The sequence below is a fragment of the Polypterus senegalus genome, chromosome 1, assembly GCF_016835505.1.
Source record: "Polypterus senegalus isolate Bchr_013 chromosome 1, ASM1683550v1, whole genome shotgun sequence".
Taxonomy (NCBI): Eukaryota; Metazoa; Chordata; class Cladistia; order Polypteriformes; family Polypteridae; genus Polypterus; species Polypterus senegalus.
This window is the reverse complement of record NC_053154.1, coordinates 124149678-124170003: the sequence shown is the minus strand read 5'-3', so window position 1 is coordinate 124170003 and position 20326 is coordinate 124149678. Positions and strand designations below refer to the sequence as shown.

General features: G+C 38.5%; 1 protein-coding gene across 1 annotated transcript; it reads right to left on the bottom strand.

The window, feature by feature from the left end:
* Positions 1 to 9099: 9099 nt before the first annotated feature.
* LOC120518175 (extracellular calcium-sensing receptor-like) lies at positions 9100 to 19778 on the bottom strand. Its single transcript, XM_039740817.1, has 6 exons — positions 19564 to 19778; positions 19001 to 19292; positions 16619 to 17449; positions 16222 to 16449; positions 15975 to 16098; positions 9100 to 9995 (listed from the first exon to the last, which is right to left on the bottom strand). Exons 1-6 carry the CDS (start codon positions 19776 to 19778, stop codon positions 9100 to 9102), a joined length of 2586 nt encoding a protein of 861 aa, XP_039596751.1.
* Between the last annotated feature and the right edge of the window lie 548 nt (positions 19779 to 20326).

Below are 20326 nucleotides of genomic sequence, written 5' to 3'. Positions count from 1 at the left end.
CTTCCGGGTCAGGTAAAATGTTCTTTTCTTCACCCCGGAAGCACGTCATTCCCCTTGTCCATGTGTGTTTCTGGGGCGTAGGGAAAATATCCGTTGTTCCTCCCTGCAGCGTCTCCTAGTGGCCCCCACGGTATCCAGCAGGGCTGCGTATAAAAACTACAATGTCCATGATGCCCTGCTGGTCTTCGGGGGACCCCCATACTGCAAGGAGGGCTCCACCTGGCGGCTTGGGAGTATTGACCGGGATAAACGGCCGGCCACTCATCACAATATATATATATATATATATATATATATATATATATATATATATATATATATATATCATTGCTATTTTTGAGCTAAGTCAAGAAATTCTTTTATGATTTGCATGTTGAACAGAGGTTTCTCTGTATATATCCATATGTTTTGATGCATGCTTAGTAACAGCAGGTCTGTGAATTTCTGGATAATTTTTGTGCACATTTAGTAACTGCAACTCTGTTCACTTTAGAATTTTTTGTGCATATTTAGTAACTGCAAATCTCTTCACTTAAGGATTATCTTGTGTATATTTAGCAACTGTAACTCTGTTGCTCTCAGGATGTTTTAAAATTGATTTTGCCTGATATCATCTGTATATCTAGTACAGCACTAACATATGTTCCTGTTTTCTTAGTTAAGTTTGAAGACAATTGGGTCACATTAGATAAGCAAGAGAATGCTTGAGGTCAGTCTTCATGGCACATGTTAAGACCATGTCTTTTTACGGTCCAAGACATCTCCTATTTTTCTTATGTCAGCCCACTCTGTTGTTCGTCTACACAGTCGTGCTGTTCGTCTACACTGTTAATTTGCCAGAGATCTTCATTTGCATACACAGACACACCTCATGCAGGCCACTGAGAGAAAGATATTTCATGTTTTGTCCAATCAAGTTCATTTTATTTGTTAATATAGGTCCATTCTTGCACTTCAGGCCTGTAACACATTACAAAAAAGGTTGAGACGGGGCAAATTAGTAATGAGGTAGAATAATACAATAATGATGTGATTTCACACAGGTGAACGTAATCATGATTTGGTACAAAAGCACTATTAATTAAAGGTTGAGTTTTTGAGGAGCAAAGATCGGCAGAGGATCTCTAGTTTGTCAACAAATGCATGAGAAAATTATAGCAATATTTAAAAACAATCTTCCTCAAAGAAAGATCGGAAGAGATTTACATATTTCTCCCTCCTTCACTCTACATGTTAGGTTCTTGACTTACATTTTTCTGAGCTTTACCAGTTTTGCTGGAATTCCTGAGTTTTCTATGTCTCTTCTAATAGTTTTCCTGTCTATAGTATCATAAGCTTATTTTAAAATCACAAGAATCAAATATTAAAAATGCTATTTTCATGATTAGCAACCTAAAAATACCATAAAATGACATGCCTATATTACTGATCCCCATTTTTTCAAAATTTTGTGAAAAGAAGTAACTTTGATCCCTCAAGTCTATTAGGTGGTGAATCCCTGGGGTCGGTTGATGTTGCATGTACTCAAATCCTTCTTATCATTTAGGTTGAAGACACTTATTGGTTTTCTCTTTATCATAATTATCATAATCATAATATAATTTCCTGCACAAAATATGGTTTAAAAATGGCCTATAAGTAGAGTTTTTCAGTTGTAGAGAACCAAAAATCGGGGAGGGGGTGAAATTCACAAATCTTGATGTCTTGCATAAGTTGACATCAAGATGAATCAACAGTATATCATATGTGGGGGTTTTCTTGTACCAGTGAGTTAAGAAGCACGAGACAAAAACACTTGAAGTGATTTCAAAGTGTTCATTAGTAATTCTTATGAACAGATAAATCTATTTCTGTAAAAATATTATATTATATTATACATGGCGGTTTGCCCCCCACTAGCTTCAATTGCCAATGCCCCCGGCCTGCGCTACACGTCAGCAACTTTGCACCTGTGGTATAGCGGGTCCACAGCTCATGTCAAAAGGGACACTTTTAAAATAAATAATTGCCGCACTAGCAGCTTAGCGAGGGGGCATGGTTGTGTGGCTGAAGTGGTTCCTAAAGGAAATTCGTGATGTGGGCGTTTCTCACCTAAGTGCACAGGTGAGAAACCGTCCGCATCTGTAATTGTTCCCGGGAGCTGTCTAATTGCCACAGGTGAACCACGTCCCCATAATATATAGTAGCGCAATGTGTCTAGTGATGGAGAAAAGAGAAAGAGAAAGAAAAGAAAGACAGAGATTGCAGAGAAGAAGGCAGGAAGCAGCGCAGAGAAGCCTGTGTGCGCGCATGTGTGTGTGTGAGAGAGAGAGAGAGAGAGAAAGAGAGAGAAGGAGAGCGAGCAAGCGTAGGCTCACTCTGTATATAAGCAGCTGGGAGAGGCGAGCCCGAGTGAGGTGTTTGGCCAGCACCTGAGGGCCGACGGTAGTGGTCGTTCCTGCTGAGTGATTGTTTGGAGCAGGAGTGACTAGGAGAAGGTCGGCTCACCACAGCGAAGGCAGGGGGAGTTGGAGATTGGGAAGAGAAGCCCCAGTGTGAGCGTCCTGGTCTCTGGGGAGCCCAAGTCTTGGTCTAGGTGAGCAGAACCGGAGCCAGGGATCGGAAGGCCACCAGACCAGTTAGGGTTAGTCAGCTACAGTTAGGGCGACTCCCTTGTTGCTGGCCTGTATGGGAGAAGCAGGGGAGCCGCCAGTAGTAGAAGTTTGCACTGGATTTGTAAAAAGACTGCTTCATGCTGTTGCTTTAACCTCGTTGTTTTAAAGAATTGTTGTTTTTTCTATTGATTTTAACCTCCACTGTTCACCTCTGTTTTTACTGGATTATTTATTTGAAGATTATGGAAAGTACTGCATTATTTATTTGGACACTTGTTTTGTTGGATTTTAATAAAAGCACTTCTACACTTTTTACACCATCCCCTTGCTCCATTTGTCGTGCCTCATCACCGAGCTCATCGGTGACATTACCAGCGGTGTAGGGTTCAAGGGTTCTCATAAGGACGATGGGAGCGTGGAGTGAACCCGCATCATCACAGTGTCTCTGCTGCTCGCGCTGCGATGAGGGGGGCTGAACACACCCCAAGGAGATGCAGTCACTCCTCCGAAACCCCCTCTTAAATGGTCATACAATGGGAAACAAATACAGTTTTTTTTTAACCTCCTCATTGCTAAATCAGCTGCTGGCTGATTTGCATTTTGTGCGGCACTTCTGACATTTAAAAGCCTGTACAGCAGCTGTCCTACTCTTTGTGTTTTATTTCTGCCGTGGTTAAATCTCTTGCCACAAAGTCTCATCTCAAGGGCCATGAGATCTTGATTTTTTTTACTGAATAATTTAAAAACTGAATAGGAATCTGAAAAATCTAACAACATGACATTAAAGTTTGATAAATTCTGAAAAGAATGATACCAGACATATATATGTAGATTTTAAAACGAGCCAGATTTAAAGCGTGACAAGTTAGGGTTAGGGTTAGGGTTAGTGAAAAGTTACATAAAATCGTTGCAAAAATTTGTTGCACTTTTAGGCTAAGGATTTTATATATAGAGAGTATATTATAGTACATTATTGTAGAAGGTGAATTTGAACCCTGGTGACATGGCTGGTGACATGGCTTTATAAATACACTGAAATTAACCGCATATTGTTTATTAGTTTAATGCATCTGATTGTAATTAACTTGTAACAATATAATGGTCCACGGAATGGTCAAACTACTCTTAATACCATAGCTGCTACAGCGGATCATCTTTTTTCATATTACTCTCACTGCACCACTCGGAGTATTTATATCAGTGTATCTGAGTGGGGAATCACAGCTGTACAGCAGCTGATTGGAAAGAGAATTATCGGTATACAGCATCTAGCACACGCTGCCTCAGCCATGCTGTCTATTCAACTGCTCTCATACGGCAAGCGCTTCACAGTCTTTCCTATAAAGACCTTGCGGTTCAGAAACACTTTCATCCCAAGAACTATAAACACACTCAATCAGTCCATCAAGTGCACCTTGTAGAACTGTTTTGTATTTATAAGTACAATTACCTCACTGTAAACTTGCGAAACAGTTATAATATTGCACAACCTGAGCCACTTTATAAAGCATGCATTTACATATGATGATGATATAATTTTTTAGATGAAATACAGCAAAAATATGTTTATTATATTATACAGATAAAACTTTAACTTCATTTAAATAATCTGTATTGTTAATAATTAAACGTAATTATGGTGTTGCAGCGCTAGCAAGGAGCTGGCGCTCCATTCGTGGATTTTTCCTGCCTCACGCTGAATTCTTGCTGGGGCTGGTGCAACACTGGAAGGATAGAAGAATAAAATAATTTAACATGTACTATGAAGATATTTCAATGTTCCTTAAAAGTTTTGAAGATTTGGCATTCTAAGCTTACAGATGGCTTAATGTCTATTACAGAGCTGATTGTGTGGCGATTGGGTATTTGGAGAAAGAAAAGTAAGGACAGGAATTGGGGGTTAGTATGTTTGAAAGAGACAGTACTGCTGCAATAAATTATTTCATCAATGGTCGCGCACGGTGCAGCAAGCATCTTGCGTGAGGCATTAACAACCACTGTGCCACCATGTTCCCTTGTTTAATACATGCTTTAACTCCTATCATCATGAAAATGATATCAAGTATACATCTCAGTATTTTAATTATTCAGAGAACCGTAATATCCCGAATGTAATGGATTCTGTGTCCTGTCGGAGGAAGAGAAAGCCTGTTTAAGAAGCACATAGTGATTCACACACATAGAGCACATAGACGATCAAATACAAAACAAAGCATTTAATGTGCTACTTTAGCTACGATGGGATTTGAGAAATTAGTAAATTAAATGATTTTAAGATAATGATTATGATGTTCTACTTTAATGACAAAATAAACTACGTGATTAAAGTGGAAATTTCGTCATGAAGGGGCCTTAGCTGCCTCGAAAGCTTACATTTGTAATCTACAGTTAGGTCCATAAATATTTGGACAGACACAACTTTTTTCTAATTTTGTTTCTGTACATTACCACAATGAATTTTAAATGAAAAAAGTCAGATGCAGTTGAAGTGCAGACTTTCAGCTTTAATTCAGTGGGTTGAACAAAACGATTGCATAAAAATGTGAGTTGTTTAATTTGAAATTCATTGAGGTAATGTAGAGAACCAAAATTAGAAAAAAGTTGTCTCTGTCCAAATATTTATGGACCTAACTGTATTTAGTTAGCCAATGAGAAAGAATATTTAGAATTAAGATGCTTTAGCCTTTCAAAATAACAAAAGTATGGTACTAATAGAACTATAAGAAGTGTGTCACTTATGCATTAAATAAGGATGTGTTAAGCTAACCAAACAAATTGTAACCCAATACACACACTAAGCTGTAAGAGTGTATTCTTGTAAATGTACTAAACTAACTTTTAAGGTAGCTTTTGATATCGTATAATCAATTATTATATGCTGTGCATTAACTGACAGTATAACATTAATCCTTTTATAAGCTGAAAAAAGATTCTTAAATTGTAACTGCCGCATAGCTGTTGAAGTGTTTTACAGTGCATCCGGAAAGTATTCACAGTGCATCACTTTTTCCACATTTAGTCCAAAATGGATTAAATTCATTTTTTTCCTCAGAATTCTACACACAACACCCCATAATGACAACGTGAAAAAAGTTTACTTGAGGTTTTTGCAAATTTTTTAAAAATAAAAAAATGGAGAAAGCACATGTAAATAAGTATTCACAGCCTTTGCCATGAAGCTCAAAATTGAGCTCAGGTGCATCCTGTTTCCCCTGATCATCCTTGAGATGTTTCTGCAACTTAATTGGAGTCCACCTGTGGTAAATTCAGTTGATTGAACATGATTTGGAAAGGCACACACCTGTCTATATAAGGTCCCACAGTTGACAGTTCATGTCAGAGCACAAACCAAGCATGAAGTCAAAGGAACTGTCTGTAGACCTCCGAGACAGGATTGTCTTGAGGCACAAATCTGGGGAAGGTTACAGAAAACTTTCTGCTGTTTTGAAGGTCCAAATGAGCACAGTGGCCTCCATCATCCGTAAAGTGGAAGAAGTTCGAAGCCACCAGGGCTCATCTTAGAGCTGGCCGGCCATCTAAACTGAGCAATTGGGGGAGAAGGGCTTTAGTCAGGGAGGTGACCAAAAACCTGATGGTCACTCTGTCAGAGCTCCAGAGGTCCTCTGTGGAGAGAGGAGAACCTTCCAGAAGGACAACCATCTATGCAGCAATCCACCAATCAGGCCTGTATAGTAGAGTGGCCAGACGGAAGCCACTCCTTAGTAAAAGGCACATGGCAGCCTGTCTGGAGTTTGGCAAAAGGCACCTGAAGGACTTTCAGACCATGAGAAACAAAATTCTCTGGTCTGATGAGACAAAGATTGAAGTCTTTGGTGTGAATGCCAGGCATAACATTTGGAGGAAACCAGGCACCACTCATCACCAGGCCAATACCATCCCTACAGTGAAGCATGGTGGTGGCAGCATCATGCTCTGGGGATGTTTTTCAGCAGCAGGAACTGGGAGACTAGTCAGGATAAAGGGAAAGATGACTGCAGCAATGTACAGATACATCCTGGATTAAAACCTGCTCCAGAGCGCTCTTGACCTCAGACTGGGGCGACGGTTCATCTTTCAGCAGGACAACGACCCTAACCACACAGCCAAGATATCAAAGGAGTGGCATCAGGACAACTCTGTTAATGTCCTTGAGTGGCCCAGCCAGAGCCCAGACTTGAATCCAATTGAACATCTCTGGAGGGATCTTAAAATGGCTGTGCACCGACGCTTCCCATCCAACCTGATGGAGATTGAGAGGTGCTGCAAAGAGGAATGAGCCAAACTGGCCAAGGATAGGTGTGCCAAGCTTGTGGCATCATATTCAAAAAGAATTGAGGTTGTAATTGCTGCCAAAGGTGCATCGACAAAGTATTGAGCAAAGCCTGTGAATGCTTATGTACATGTGATTTCTCAGTTTTATTATTTTAAATAAATTTGCAAAAACCTCAAGTAAACTTTTTTCACGTTGTCATTATGGGGTGTTGTGTGTAGAATTCTGAGGAAAAAATGAATTTAATGCATTTTGGACTAAGGCTGTAACATAACAAAATGTGGAAAAAGTGATGCACTGTGAATACTTTCCGGGTGCACTGTAACCCTGATGGTGCAGAAGAATAGGGAAGTATGTGTTTTGCAAAGTGATGTCTCTGTAAAACTAGCCATAGCTGAATTGCATAGCCTTTGAATAGGGAACCTGGAATTTTGAATATGCAGACAGTTCTTCTTATCTAAAGACTACTGTGTACTTCTCCTGTATTGATCTAATGTGTCATCTTAAGCTACTTGCAAACTCTATGTGACCTCAAAATGAACTGCTGCGTTTCTTTTTTTTTTCTTCTTTTCAACAAATTTGAGTTTAAAGTAAGGTAGACTTCCTGCTCAGTAGGCTAGGCTGCCTATGACAAACTGAGCTGTGAGGTGCTGCAGCCTCTGCCACCAAGAATAATAGAAATTGTTTTTTACTGTTTATTGGTGTTGGCCTTCTGTTGTTCTCGGCTTTCGTCCACACCAATAAAAGATGTCATTTCACCCTACTTTCTCCGAGATGAAATTTGACATTTTGTGCTTTTTTCCTACTGTGTGCCTATTTTTTTTTTCTCTGTACTCTAATAGGCTTCCATATGGCACTCAGACGGTGGGCTACAACTCGCCTTTTCACGGTGACTTTGATATCTGACAATTTCTTTTTTTATTTTGGGCACTGTGCGACTTTGTGAACTTGAGCTTTCGAGTTTTTCCGACACTCTATGTCACTCGATCAACTTCCTTTTGTTGTGTAAACCACTGTTTAAACCAACAAATAGTACGCTTTTCCTTGCCTCCACTTGGTATATGCTGAATTTCTACTATTTTCCCCTGTTCTTTTGCTATTGCCTTTTCACAAAACGCTGAGCTTAAGGGCTATTTATATTGATTTGCATATTCAAAGAGGTATAATTCTGGGAGGAATTTGGGGAGCGGCAGCAGGCGTGTGCACATTCGTTACTTTTCACGCTGACCGAAATTTATGGAGCGGAAGAATGTGGAAGTTGGCGAACAAATAGGTTTATGCATCTGGATTTTTTTGTGCGTACGAACATTTCCACTTTTGTCCTTACACCATGTTTTAGTGTGAATTCTATGCACGGCATTATGCATGAGGCCCCTGGTGTTGCCCCAGAAAAGTAGCTGAGGTGTCAGTCCATTAATAGGCACAGTCACACACTCAACTACACCCAGGCATACGGGGCCAATATAAGTTGCGTTTTATCCTAACATGCACATCAGGATGCAGGAAAGGACACCACATTACACAAAGGAACACCCACATAGCTGTGTGACACAGGTGGTGCTAATGCCTCCGGAATTGTGAGATAACAATAGATTAAAATCAAGTCAAATCAAATTTTATTTGTCACATACAGATTATACATACAATAAAACATGTAGTGCATTTCATCCCATCTTCCTTTCTTAAAAATATTACACTGAAAAAATACATTTTTCTGTTGCTTGTCAGATCATCAAACATTGGATGCATTTATTTTGAAACCTATGCATAAAATAAAAAAATGTTGATGGTTGTTATCACGCCGAGAAGGAAATAAAGATAAAGACACAATGTTTCAGCTGTATAGTCTTCATCACGTGTGGAGGCTATAAAGGTGAAATATTGTGTCTTTAACTTTTTTTCCTTTTCATCATGGAAGTAAACTTTAAACTTTTTTTCCCTTTTAAATGCCCACTGATACAGCACTACACTAACTCTATTGTACATACAATGTTCAAAACAACTTTTCATATGTTTCTTTTTATTCATAGTAGCACCTATAATAAGTAATAGTACTTGGTTTAAAATATAATATACAGCATACAAAATGAACGTTAATTCAGCTTTATTACACTTGCCCAGAAAATCAGGAAAATACTTATGCATAATCATATGTAAAGAATAAGAGCTCAGAGTTGACTTTGTTGCTTGGACTACTTTAAAAAATAAACTAATGCTACATAAACGACTGGGAACTCATCTTCCCATTAGAACTCTCTTGTTATTTTTTTCTGGTTTAAGTAGGATGATGTAACATTTTGGAGCAAATATTGACAATAGCACTCCAAAGCTTGATGCTAAGATAGCAAATATTTCCACAGCTACTGTATATTTTCCTGGTGAACTAATATAGGCTGGAATGAATGTTATCCAGACTGCACAGAATATAAGCATGCTGAAAGTAATGAATCTGGCTTCATTGAAAGTGTCTGGCAGATTTCTTGCAAGGAAAGCCAGTAAAAAACAAATGCAAGCCAAAAGTCCAATGTACCCCAGGAGGCAGCTAAAGCCTGTCAAAGACCCAATGTCACATTCCAGAATAATTTTTGTATTGATATACTTAGAATTTCTAGCCGGAAAGGGTGGGGCTGTAGACAACCATATTATACATATTAAAGACTGAATAAATGTAAAGAAGAAAACTGTACCTCTCTGCTGGGCAGCACCAAACCACTTCATAATGTTGTTACCAGGCAGTGTAGCCTTAAATGCCATTATTACAACAATTGTTTTCACAAGAATGCAAGAAATGCACAAAACAAAGCTGATCCCAAACATTACATGTCTGAGCATACAGGTGACATGGGATGGCTTTCCAATAAAACATAATGCACAAACAAAGCATAGTGTTAAAGATATGAGTAAGAGGAAGCTGAGTTCGGAATTGTTTGCTTTCACAACAGGTGTGTTTCGGTAATAGATGAAAGTTGTCAACACACAAATGGATAGACAAGTTCCTGATAAAGAAAGTGTTGTCAAAGCGATTCCCATGGAGTCTTCATACGACAGGAATTCAACTTCTTTTAGCACACACCACGTTTTTTCGGGGTTTGACCAATAATCGTCAGAGCATTGAAGACACTCGATGGAATCTGCTCAAAAAAATAATATATTGTATATGTTACATTAGTTAGTGCTTTGGTAATACACCTGGGTAGTAGGGAGCTAAGGCACAGTTTGTGATTCAGTATGATAAACTTGATTTTTAAATAAAGTTTAAAGTGATCCTTAAGGGAAACTGCATTGCGTTTTTAACATACTTTATATACCTTTTTGCCCATTTCCTTTCTCCTAGGCCTGTAAAGTTTAGTTTTATTGTATGTGATATACAGTCCAAATTAAAATAAAGAAAATAATAAAATAAAAGATCCACTCAGGTATGAAAAGAGGTGTATGAGGTGTACCTAACAATTGGTAATAATGGCGGTGCGCACAGACGCTGCGGCTTTGTGCTCCCTGAATAGGTGCTCTTTTCTGCTATTATCGTTCTTAATATTGAACTTCATCGTTTTACACACAGAAGCGAGCATCCACTATAGTCGTCAAAAGCTTCTACAGATCGGCTTTAATAGCACAGATAATTATTATAACACAGAAGCAGTACCACAGGAGATTCTCAGATAACCACGACTTACGTTGACTCCTAAAGTTGGAAGACGGCGACGTAAACGGCACAGGGAGAGGAAGCAAAAAAGAAGCAAGCGAGCAGGATTACTAGCTAGGCTAAAGGCTGCTCTGGATAAAACCCCTCTTCCTTAGCGTTCTTCTTGAGAATACTAGATAACTCACAAACAAAATGGATGAGCTCCGACTGGATATTTCCACACATAAAACTACAAGGGACTGTAGCCTTTTGATTTTTTTGGAGATGTGGCTGGATCCCACCATACCGGACACAGCACTTAAACTTGCAGGTTGCACGCTCCATCAAGCCGATCGAACCCCCGATTCCGGTAAGAAAACAGGTGGGGGACTGTGTGTCTATACTAATAATGCGTGGTGCACTAATATACAGTAACTACAATCAACAAGTTTTGTTGTCCGGACGTGGAATATCTGATGCCACGATGCCGACCATTTTACCTACTGAGAGAACATACTGCCATTATTGTTATGGCAGTATACATACCTCCCCAGGCTAATGTTAAGCCAGCGCTTGAAAAATTGTTTGACGTTATCAGTAAACAGCAGAACTTGCACCCTGATGCAGGTTTTTATCATTGCTGGGGATTTTAATCAAGCAAATCGTAAAGATGTATTCCCCAGACTTTACAAGCGTGTACAGCATGTAAAACCAGAGGGGAAAACACCTTAGACCACGTCTATACAAACATAAAAGACACCTATAGGGTCATTCCACGCCCCCACCTTGGCCAGTCTGATCATCTCTATTGTTTCTTGTTCCAGCATACAAAGCCCTTATCAACAGTACTAATCCAATTAGCAAGACTGTTAAAGTTTGGCCTGAACCTGCCATTTGCCAAGACTGCTTTGAACAAACAGACTTGAAAATATTTTTTCATCAGACAGACTTAGAGACATATACTTCATCTGTGCTGTCATATATTAATTACTGTGTGGACAATGTCACTGTCAACAAAAGGATTAATGTCTACCCAAATGAGAAACCATAGAAGAATAGTGAAGTCAAACAGCTGCTCAGGGAAAGGGACAAAGTCTTTAAATTAGGAGACACCTTAACCTATAGAGCTGCCACATCTAACCTCAAGAAGGGCATCGAGTCTGCTAAACTAATGTACAAACAACGGGTTGTGGAGGACTTTGACAGCAACTCAAACTCACAGCGGATGTGGCAAGGCATCTGATTAATCACGGATTACAAACAGAAAAATGATGTACAATACACACTGGCCAATAACAATGCCAACCTAGCAGAGGAACTTAACAGTTTCTTTGCATGGTTTGACAAGGAAAATAACCAGCCTCCAGTCAGCTTCGAGCTGACCGAAGACTCACAGCCTTTTGTCGTACACATACATGATGTGCGGCGGGCACTTGAAAACATCAATACAAGGAAGGCAGCATGTCCTGATAATGTGCAAGGACATGTGCTCCAGGCCTGCGCTGGCCAATTAGCGGAAGTATTTACACACATATTCAACCTCTCTCCTCAGGTGTAGTCCCCTTGTGCCTGAAATCCACAACCATTGTACCTGTTCCCAAAAAACCGAGGATAACCTGTCTTAATGACTATTGACCAGTAACTTTCACCCCTGTCATCGCAAAGTGCTTTGAACGACTGGTAATCACCCACATCAAAGCCTCCATCCCAGCTGATCTAGACCAACACCAGTTTGCCTATTGGTCAAACAGATCAACTGAGGACACCATCTGTGTGGCTCTACATGCTGCCCTCTCGCACCTGGAAATGCCCAACGCCTATGTCAGGATGCTCTTCATTGACTACAGCTCTGCATTTAGTACCATCATACCTAACCAGGTGATCAAAAAAATATATGCACTAGGACTTGCTCTATCCATATGCAACTGGTTACTGGATTTTCTCACCAACCGCCCCCAGTCTGTCAGGATGGGCAAACACACATCCTCCACCCTTAACCTGAGCACTGGTGTGCCACAAGGATGTTTACTAAGTCCCCTTCTCTATGCACTCTTCACCCATGACTGTCAAGCCATCCACCAATCAAACATTATTGTTAGATTTACGGATGATACGACTGTCATTGGGCTTGTAATAGATAACAATGAATTTGCATATAGGGAAGAGGTTCAGAATCTGACAGCATGGTGCAACACCAACAACCTGGTCTTAAATACCAAACAGACCAAAGAAGTTATTCTGGACTTTAGGACCACTAAAAAGACCAATAACAGTCTGATAACAATTTATAAGTTTCTAGGAGTCACCATCTCAGAGCACCTGTCCTGGGCTGACAGCAACTTGGCTATAATAGGTAAAGCACAACAACACCTCTATTTTCTCAGGAAGCTGAGGAGAGCTGACCTCCCCCAGAAGCTGCTGGTTAATTTCTGTAAATGCACTATAGAGAGCATCTTAACTAACTGCTTGATGGCCTGGTATAACAGCTGCACCAAGGCTGCTAAAGAAGTCCTACAGCGGGTCGTAAAAGTAGCAGAGGCCATTATTGGGACTGAACTGCCATCACTCGAACTCTTGTATAAGACTTGCTGTGTGAGAAGGGCCAAAAACATTCTCAAGGACAAAACTCATCCTGGAAATTCTTTGTATGAGCTCCTCCCATCAGGCATACGTTTTAGGTAGATGCGTGTACATGTAAAACAGACTAAAAAATAGCTTTTTCCCATCTGCCATAAACTTTCTGAACTCTGAATCTCCTCAGTCTGAGATCATTTTTAATTGAACACGTGCAATAAGCTATATCACTTATGTGCAATAGGGCTGTGCGATATGACCAAAATCTTATATCCCGATATTTCATTTCATATCCCGATATCACGATATAGTACATTTTCTTTGTATTCAGTGAATAGTTTATATAATCACCACTCCTTTTTTTTTCATTTAAATGAAAAAAATGAAAAATGAGAAGTACTCAACTTGTAATTATTTCTGTTCTTTTATTTAGAACATTTGAGCAAATGTTTGACTTAGAATGTAAACATAAAATGTTAATGTATCAAATATAAAACACTTTTCAAAAACAAATTACTAAAGGCCCAATATAAAATACTGCTATATAAAATGCCTGACATAAACAAAATGTGAACTGTAGCAGCAATAACTCTCACAACATATATTAAATATAAAAGGATCAAAGCACTAACAACTAAACTATATAAGGCCAATAAACCCTTAAAACAAAATAAATACAAGTCTAACATTAACTGTCAAAACCAAATGTAAACATTGTACTTCAAACTGTAGCAGCAATAAGGCTTACGACAAAAATATATTAAATATATAATATTAAATATAATATTTTTTAGGCTACATTCTAGTAAAATGTTAATTTGCACATTGTAGTGTGGCAAATCTCCGTTAATGAGTTACAGCTGATCGCCCGAGCGTGGGATTGGACGGCGCTAACGTGTTGATGCTGTCCAGCCCCCAGCACGGGGCGATCCGCGGTAACTCGTTAACGGAGCTTTGCCGTTAATGCAGTTGTGGCGTAAACGTAATGTAGCGTTCTGTTCTTTATTGTAGAGTTCTGTTCTGCAGTTTGTGTTCTGTGATTTACATCCCTCTCAGTTATTTATTCTGCTGTCCCTGTTATTTCTGATGGACTGTAATAGAGTGGAAGGTAAAGGAGGTTCCGGAGGGATGGGGGGTGGAGCTAAGGCGGGGGGGCGCTGTGAAAAAGGAGGAGTGGACGACGATCTTGTCGCCCCTAGCTAAGAGAGTTTGTTTTTGGATTGCTGTCTGTTCGTAGTGGTTGTGGCCAACAGCAACCATTTTTTTTTGTTTGTGTTTAATAAAGAGGGAACTAACTAAGTGACCGTCTCGGATCGTCATTACGTCTAAAAGACGCTACAGTAATTTTAACAAGATTAACGCTGACAGCAAACGCTGCAGGGAAAATTATGCCTTAAGCAAATTGTTTTGGTAGCAATTAATCTTCCAAGCTTTTAACATGCTCGTTTAAATAGCACCTTTACAACTGTAATATCCTACGTGGCCTGCCTCTCAGTTGTAAACTCTCTGCATGCTCGCTCACGTGCTTTTTGCGGAGGTGTAGAAGAGGTTTGTCGTGTTGGTGTCTGTGGTAGCGATCGGTTTGCAGCATAATTTGCACAGTACCGTTTTCTGGTCCGTGTCAGACTCTTCAAATCCAAACCATCTCCATACTACAGAGGTAGCCCCTCGTTTAGGAACAAGGTCCTTCTGTGTGGAGCTACCTGGTGTTGCCTCGTCTTCATCAGCCATGCTAGTGTGTCTGCATCCACGTGGTGGCCATCAAAACAATGAAAAAAATATTGCCGTAAACAGTTTATTTTGCGACACCACGAAACAAACGATAGCGTAATGTGCAGCGATAGACGTTTTCATATTGTCATCCGATATATATCGTTATATCGAACAGCCCTAATGTGCAATATACTAATGTAATATAATATATAATATTTAATGAACTATTCATTAACAGAAGCAATAACAATTTATGCTGCTCTACTTTGAGCAATAATAATTTGCTCTGGTTACTTGATCACATAACACTGTATACGACATATTTGGAATTATTTGACTTTTCTTTAAATGCACCTTTGGGCTGTCACAAAAAGTAATTTCATTGTGTTACACAATGACAATAAAGTGCTTGAACTTGAACTATTTCTATTCTACATATTCAGTGTACACTACAGCATAAAAAAAAACTATTTTATGGTATTTCTGATTAGAAAAACAGTATTCAGAAAATTAATAGATAATTTATTCATTCATGCTTCAAATCCATGTAATATCTCTATATGTAAAATCCTACGTCTGTCTGTCTGTCTGTATGCCTGTCCGCTTTAAACGACAGAACTACTTCATGGATTTAGATCAGGCTTTTTTCTCTTAGTGCGCTATGTATTATAGTTTGCTTGTGGTACTGATTTATTTGCATGAATCACGAGAGACACGCAGCGGGTTAAGGGGAGGGGGGCAAGGCCCTCCTTACGCACCAGCTTCAGGGTGCTTAGCTAGTGACTGAAAGAACTACTTAACAGATTAGATAAGGATTTTTTCTATAATTTTCTTGAACATTCCAGTTTATTTTGTCACTTCTCTCATCACGCTAAGAAACATAGTTCGCTTGCAGGAGCAATATATTCACGCTAATCTGAGAAAAAGGCTGTGGGCCGAGGGGAGGGGGAAGCATGACATCAGGAGTAGGGAGCCAGGCGGGACCCTTTTCACTATCCTGTTTCACTAATACGCAGGTGAAGCCACGGGGGACAGCTAGTATGATATACTGTATGTTCATGGGGAACAGGTCACTCTGCTACCATGCTGCCTCTAGATGAATGTAGTTATTTTCATATTTCATTCCTGGCCTAAGTTTCCTTTCAGTTTCACAGAATGTTAACTACCAGGACCATTTAATGGTGTCATGTTAAATACTTACCATTTTGCATGCTTATTTCTCCATTTGCACATGGTATACAATCAAAACAGCAAACTGGCTGTCCTTTCCTTATTGCTTTTCTGGTACCTGGTAAACAGCTTGCACTACATATCGACTGTGGACACTAAAAAACAAAAAAGAAATATAAGAACAGTGCATAAATTTGGAGTATGAGAATTCAGAGAAACAACACATTGTTTTGCATTAAAGCAAAATAATGAACACTGATAGAGGTAGTGCTACCTACTCTTCCATTGTCAAACTTCCAAAACATAGAGTTTTCCTGAAGATATAGCTCCTTGCCCAAAGTTGCAGCTTTGTCAAAAACGCCAATTGTTTTAATATTAACAGTTCCACTGTTGTCAAGTTGCCAGTTCACAATGTCATAGATGGCAAGAGCATCACCATTTTCATCAAAAGCCACTCTTTCTCCTAACTGATTAATGAAATCAACATTCTTTAAATAGTGTAAAAGCTGAAAAAGAATTACATCTAACATAAGGTTTTAAAAAGCTGGGACAGACAGACTGAGACTGCATATTAAAATATCCAAATTTATTTACAGGCAATAAAAAGAACCATTCTCTAGCATTCATTTGCTGCAGTTCATACATTTCATTCAGGCTTTACAGATTATCTCTTACCTGCCAAGGCTGAAGACTGGCAATGTTGGCACAACTTTTATTTTCAAATGGTCCTTTTCCATGTTCACAAGCCATTAAATTATGAAGTGCATGGGCCAAGGAGTATACTGCTTTATAAATATTATAAGAAATTCGTGAGTTGGAAACATCGCTATAGGCCGTGTCAGTGCCCTCAAGGCTTTCTAAACCAGTGCACTTTTTACTGTTAGGTATTATAGAGCCACTCTCATTAATACCACTTTCAACAAATTTGCATGCAAACATTGTTTCCCAAAATTGCATAACTAAATTGTTATTAGGGTCCAAATCAGGGCGTACTTGAAGAAGAAAATTTGTCAGCCCTTTCATCTGTCCACTGTGGACTGCAATGCCCAAGGTTCCTCCCAAAATATTGAAGTTATCCCTGGCAGCTAATAACGTGGAGGTGCTCCACCCTTCACTTGCAATCCACTGCCTGTCAGTGATGTTCTGATGAATCATTTCTTTCATTAATAAAGACATTTCTAATCCTGTTGAAAAAGCCACTATGATTTTTGCAGTGGATTCCTTGATAACACTGACAATACGAAGAAGCTTTTCCTTTGTCATGATTTTAGGGATTGTCTCTGAAAAGGCAAGACATCCTATTGCCTTCATTTCTTCATTGAAGTTCCTCATTGCATACTGACCATAGTCATCATCACTTGCAATAAGACCCACCCATGTCCACTTAAAATGTTTAATAATTTCCATCATGGCTGTCACTTGAAAGGCATCACTTGGGATTGTCCGAAAGAATGAGGGGTACTCTTTTTTATTACTTAGGCACAAACATGTGGCAAAGTAGCTGACCTGTTGATGCAAAAAGACACATCTACTGTATATACTGTTATAAAACAGAAAGTATGTGTGAAGCATTTTATAGGTTAAAATATAGTGGAATAATTATTGTTTGATAAAATGTTTTTTTATACACATAGTTTTTCTTTTTTGCATTATGCATTTTATGTTCAGCAGTTGGCAAATGTACATATATTACACTTTAAACTGTACAAGTGCTTCTTAGTTGATAATAATTTTTATTCAACATAAATGTCTCTTCTTCTTTTACTTTTCTGAATCTGATTTTTCTTTCACAGGGTTTTGTGAAAGCTCAGCCTATAATGAAACAAATTAGATCCCTGGCGGGAATGATTCACAAATGCCAGCCCATTTCAGAGTACACATCTGGTTAATTTAGTACCACTTAAAGCAGGTCTTTGGAATAAACTGAGGTATGAAAAGAACATGCAAACTGCACACACAACTTTTTTTAAATGTGATGGTACAAACAAAATATGTATGAACATATTAAAGTTAAAACATTTTTTCTTACATTTTGCATGTTTTTATCACCTTAATTACTTTTGCAAAAATCAAGCTTTTAGCTTTTACATCATCTATATATTCTAAAATCAATCTCTCATTCTAGAGGATTTTTTGGTTGAACAAGGCAACATTTAAATTCATGCTGTCTGTCTCTTATTCTCTTTATATTCTAAAAATGTAAATTTATAATACCTATGCCACATCATTTTCTAACCTGCTTAATCCAAGACAGGGTTACGGGGGTAGTTGGTGTCTATTCCAGCTAGTGCACTGTCCAAGAACACACCCTAGACAGGGCACCAGTCCATCACAGGGCAAACACACACACACACGCACACGCACGCACACACACACACACACACACACGCACACACACAGAGACACGCACGCACACGCACACACACACACACAAGCACACACACACACACACACACACACAGAGACACGCACACACACAGAGACACGCACACACGCGCACACACACACACACAAGCACACACACTAGGGCCAATTTGGCATCACCAAATCACCTAACATACATGTCTTTGGATGGCTGGTCAAAACCAGAGCACCTGAAGGAAACCCACAGAGACACGGAGAACATTTAAACTCCATGCAAGGATGAGTGTCATCGTGCCACCCTTGTATATTTGTATATTCTGTATATTCTGACATAGTACAAAATAAATGCAAACATTTTTGGAAAACACATCTGGGTTTAACATTTCAGTGTGTAATCTCTGCAGCATCTCTAAACAACAGAAATATCTGCTGCATTATCAAAGCTATGCATGAATTAAATATGAATGATAATCTAATTTTGATGGATAAAAAAATCTTAATTTTTATTGTAGTCATGTATGTATAATATTTGTCGAATTGGACTAACACTTAGATTATATCATGTTCATTGCTGATTTTAAAAATATTGTAATATTTAAAGTCTAACATGGAAAATGATTGCCCAGATTTAATTTGCCAACTGCTTGTTATTTTTTTAAACTTATATGTTTTTACAAAATAAATCTGAATTACCATAGGGACTCGGAAAAGCCCAAGTATCCTTGATATTGCAATGGAACTTGATGAAGTCGGATCTCCAACAAAAGCCACAATTGGGGGGAGTCCTTCACAGCTGTAATCAGAGATGCTGTCATCCAGACCCCCTAGCAGAGATACAGCAGCTCTCAAAGCCACAGGCAAATTCACACAATTATCATATATTCTGTAACCTAAAGTAATATTGGAGAGAAGTGATTTATTCTTGTTTATTTCTTCAATTGCAAAGGCCATTGTCTGTGCCCACTGAAAAACTTGATAATCAGGGCTGTTGGAAACACAAATAAAACAAATTAGCAGAATCAGGGGATGATGTTACAGATAGTGCATCACAATGTTTGTGTTAAGCATTGTAATCATGTAAATAGAAGAGAAGCATGAAAGCTTTCCAAAATAATAATTGAGATATAAACAATTAAGAAGAACAATATAATTATATTGATATTTACATTTGACTTTTCAATTTTTTTGTCTGTTTTTTTCTTCCCCATTCCTACAAATGTAAATGCCCTGAATTCCTGAAAATATTTTTCTCTTACCTTCCACATTTCCATTGGTGGGGTTTAGATGTAAAGGACAGTTCTGGAGCTACTGTTTTAAAGCTTATTTCAAATGTTGCACCTAAAATAATATCTCCTTCTTTGTATAAGCCATTTAAAATAAATTGGTCTTGAATTTTGCATAATGGTTTCTTAATAACAAGTGCCTGCATCATTAAAGTAAGTAATACCCATAAATATAAAAATACAGTCATTGCTGCTGCATGCCAGACTTGTTCAGGAGCCTCAGGCTGTCCATTATATAGGAAAGGCACAGCCTCTTGTGAACTTAAAGTTTAAAAAGTCAACAGACCTGCTGCATTGTGTCTCTATTCAATTTTTAATTAGATCAGTCATGGAATTATAATGATGTAATGTTGTAAAGAACTACTTGAGTGAGTTGTTATTGCACCAGACAGCTTAAAATGTATGCTTTCTTTGTTGTTAAAACTCAGACTCTTTTTTGATTCAAAATTTCATTCTTTTATTATTATTAATATTATTATAAGTGGTGGTAAGTGGTAGAAGAACTGTACTGTAATAAATGTATTTAAGCTAATATATTTTACAGTGATGATTTTAAAATGTGATTACGCTGTAATGCAATATCCAAAAGCAGAGAAGATGAATTCACCTCATCCTCACCTTTATACTGTATATACAGTACATAAATATTGTATGCTGGATAACTGAATAGGACATTGACAAGACTGCATTTTGTAAAGCATGTTTTAGTATATACTGGCTAATAAATGATAGTAGC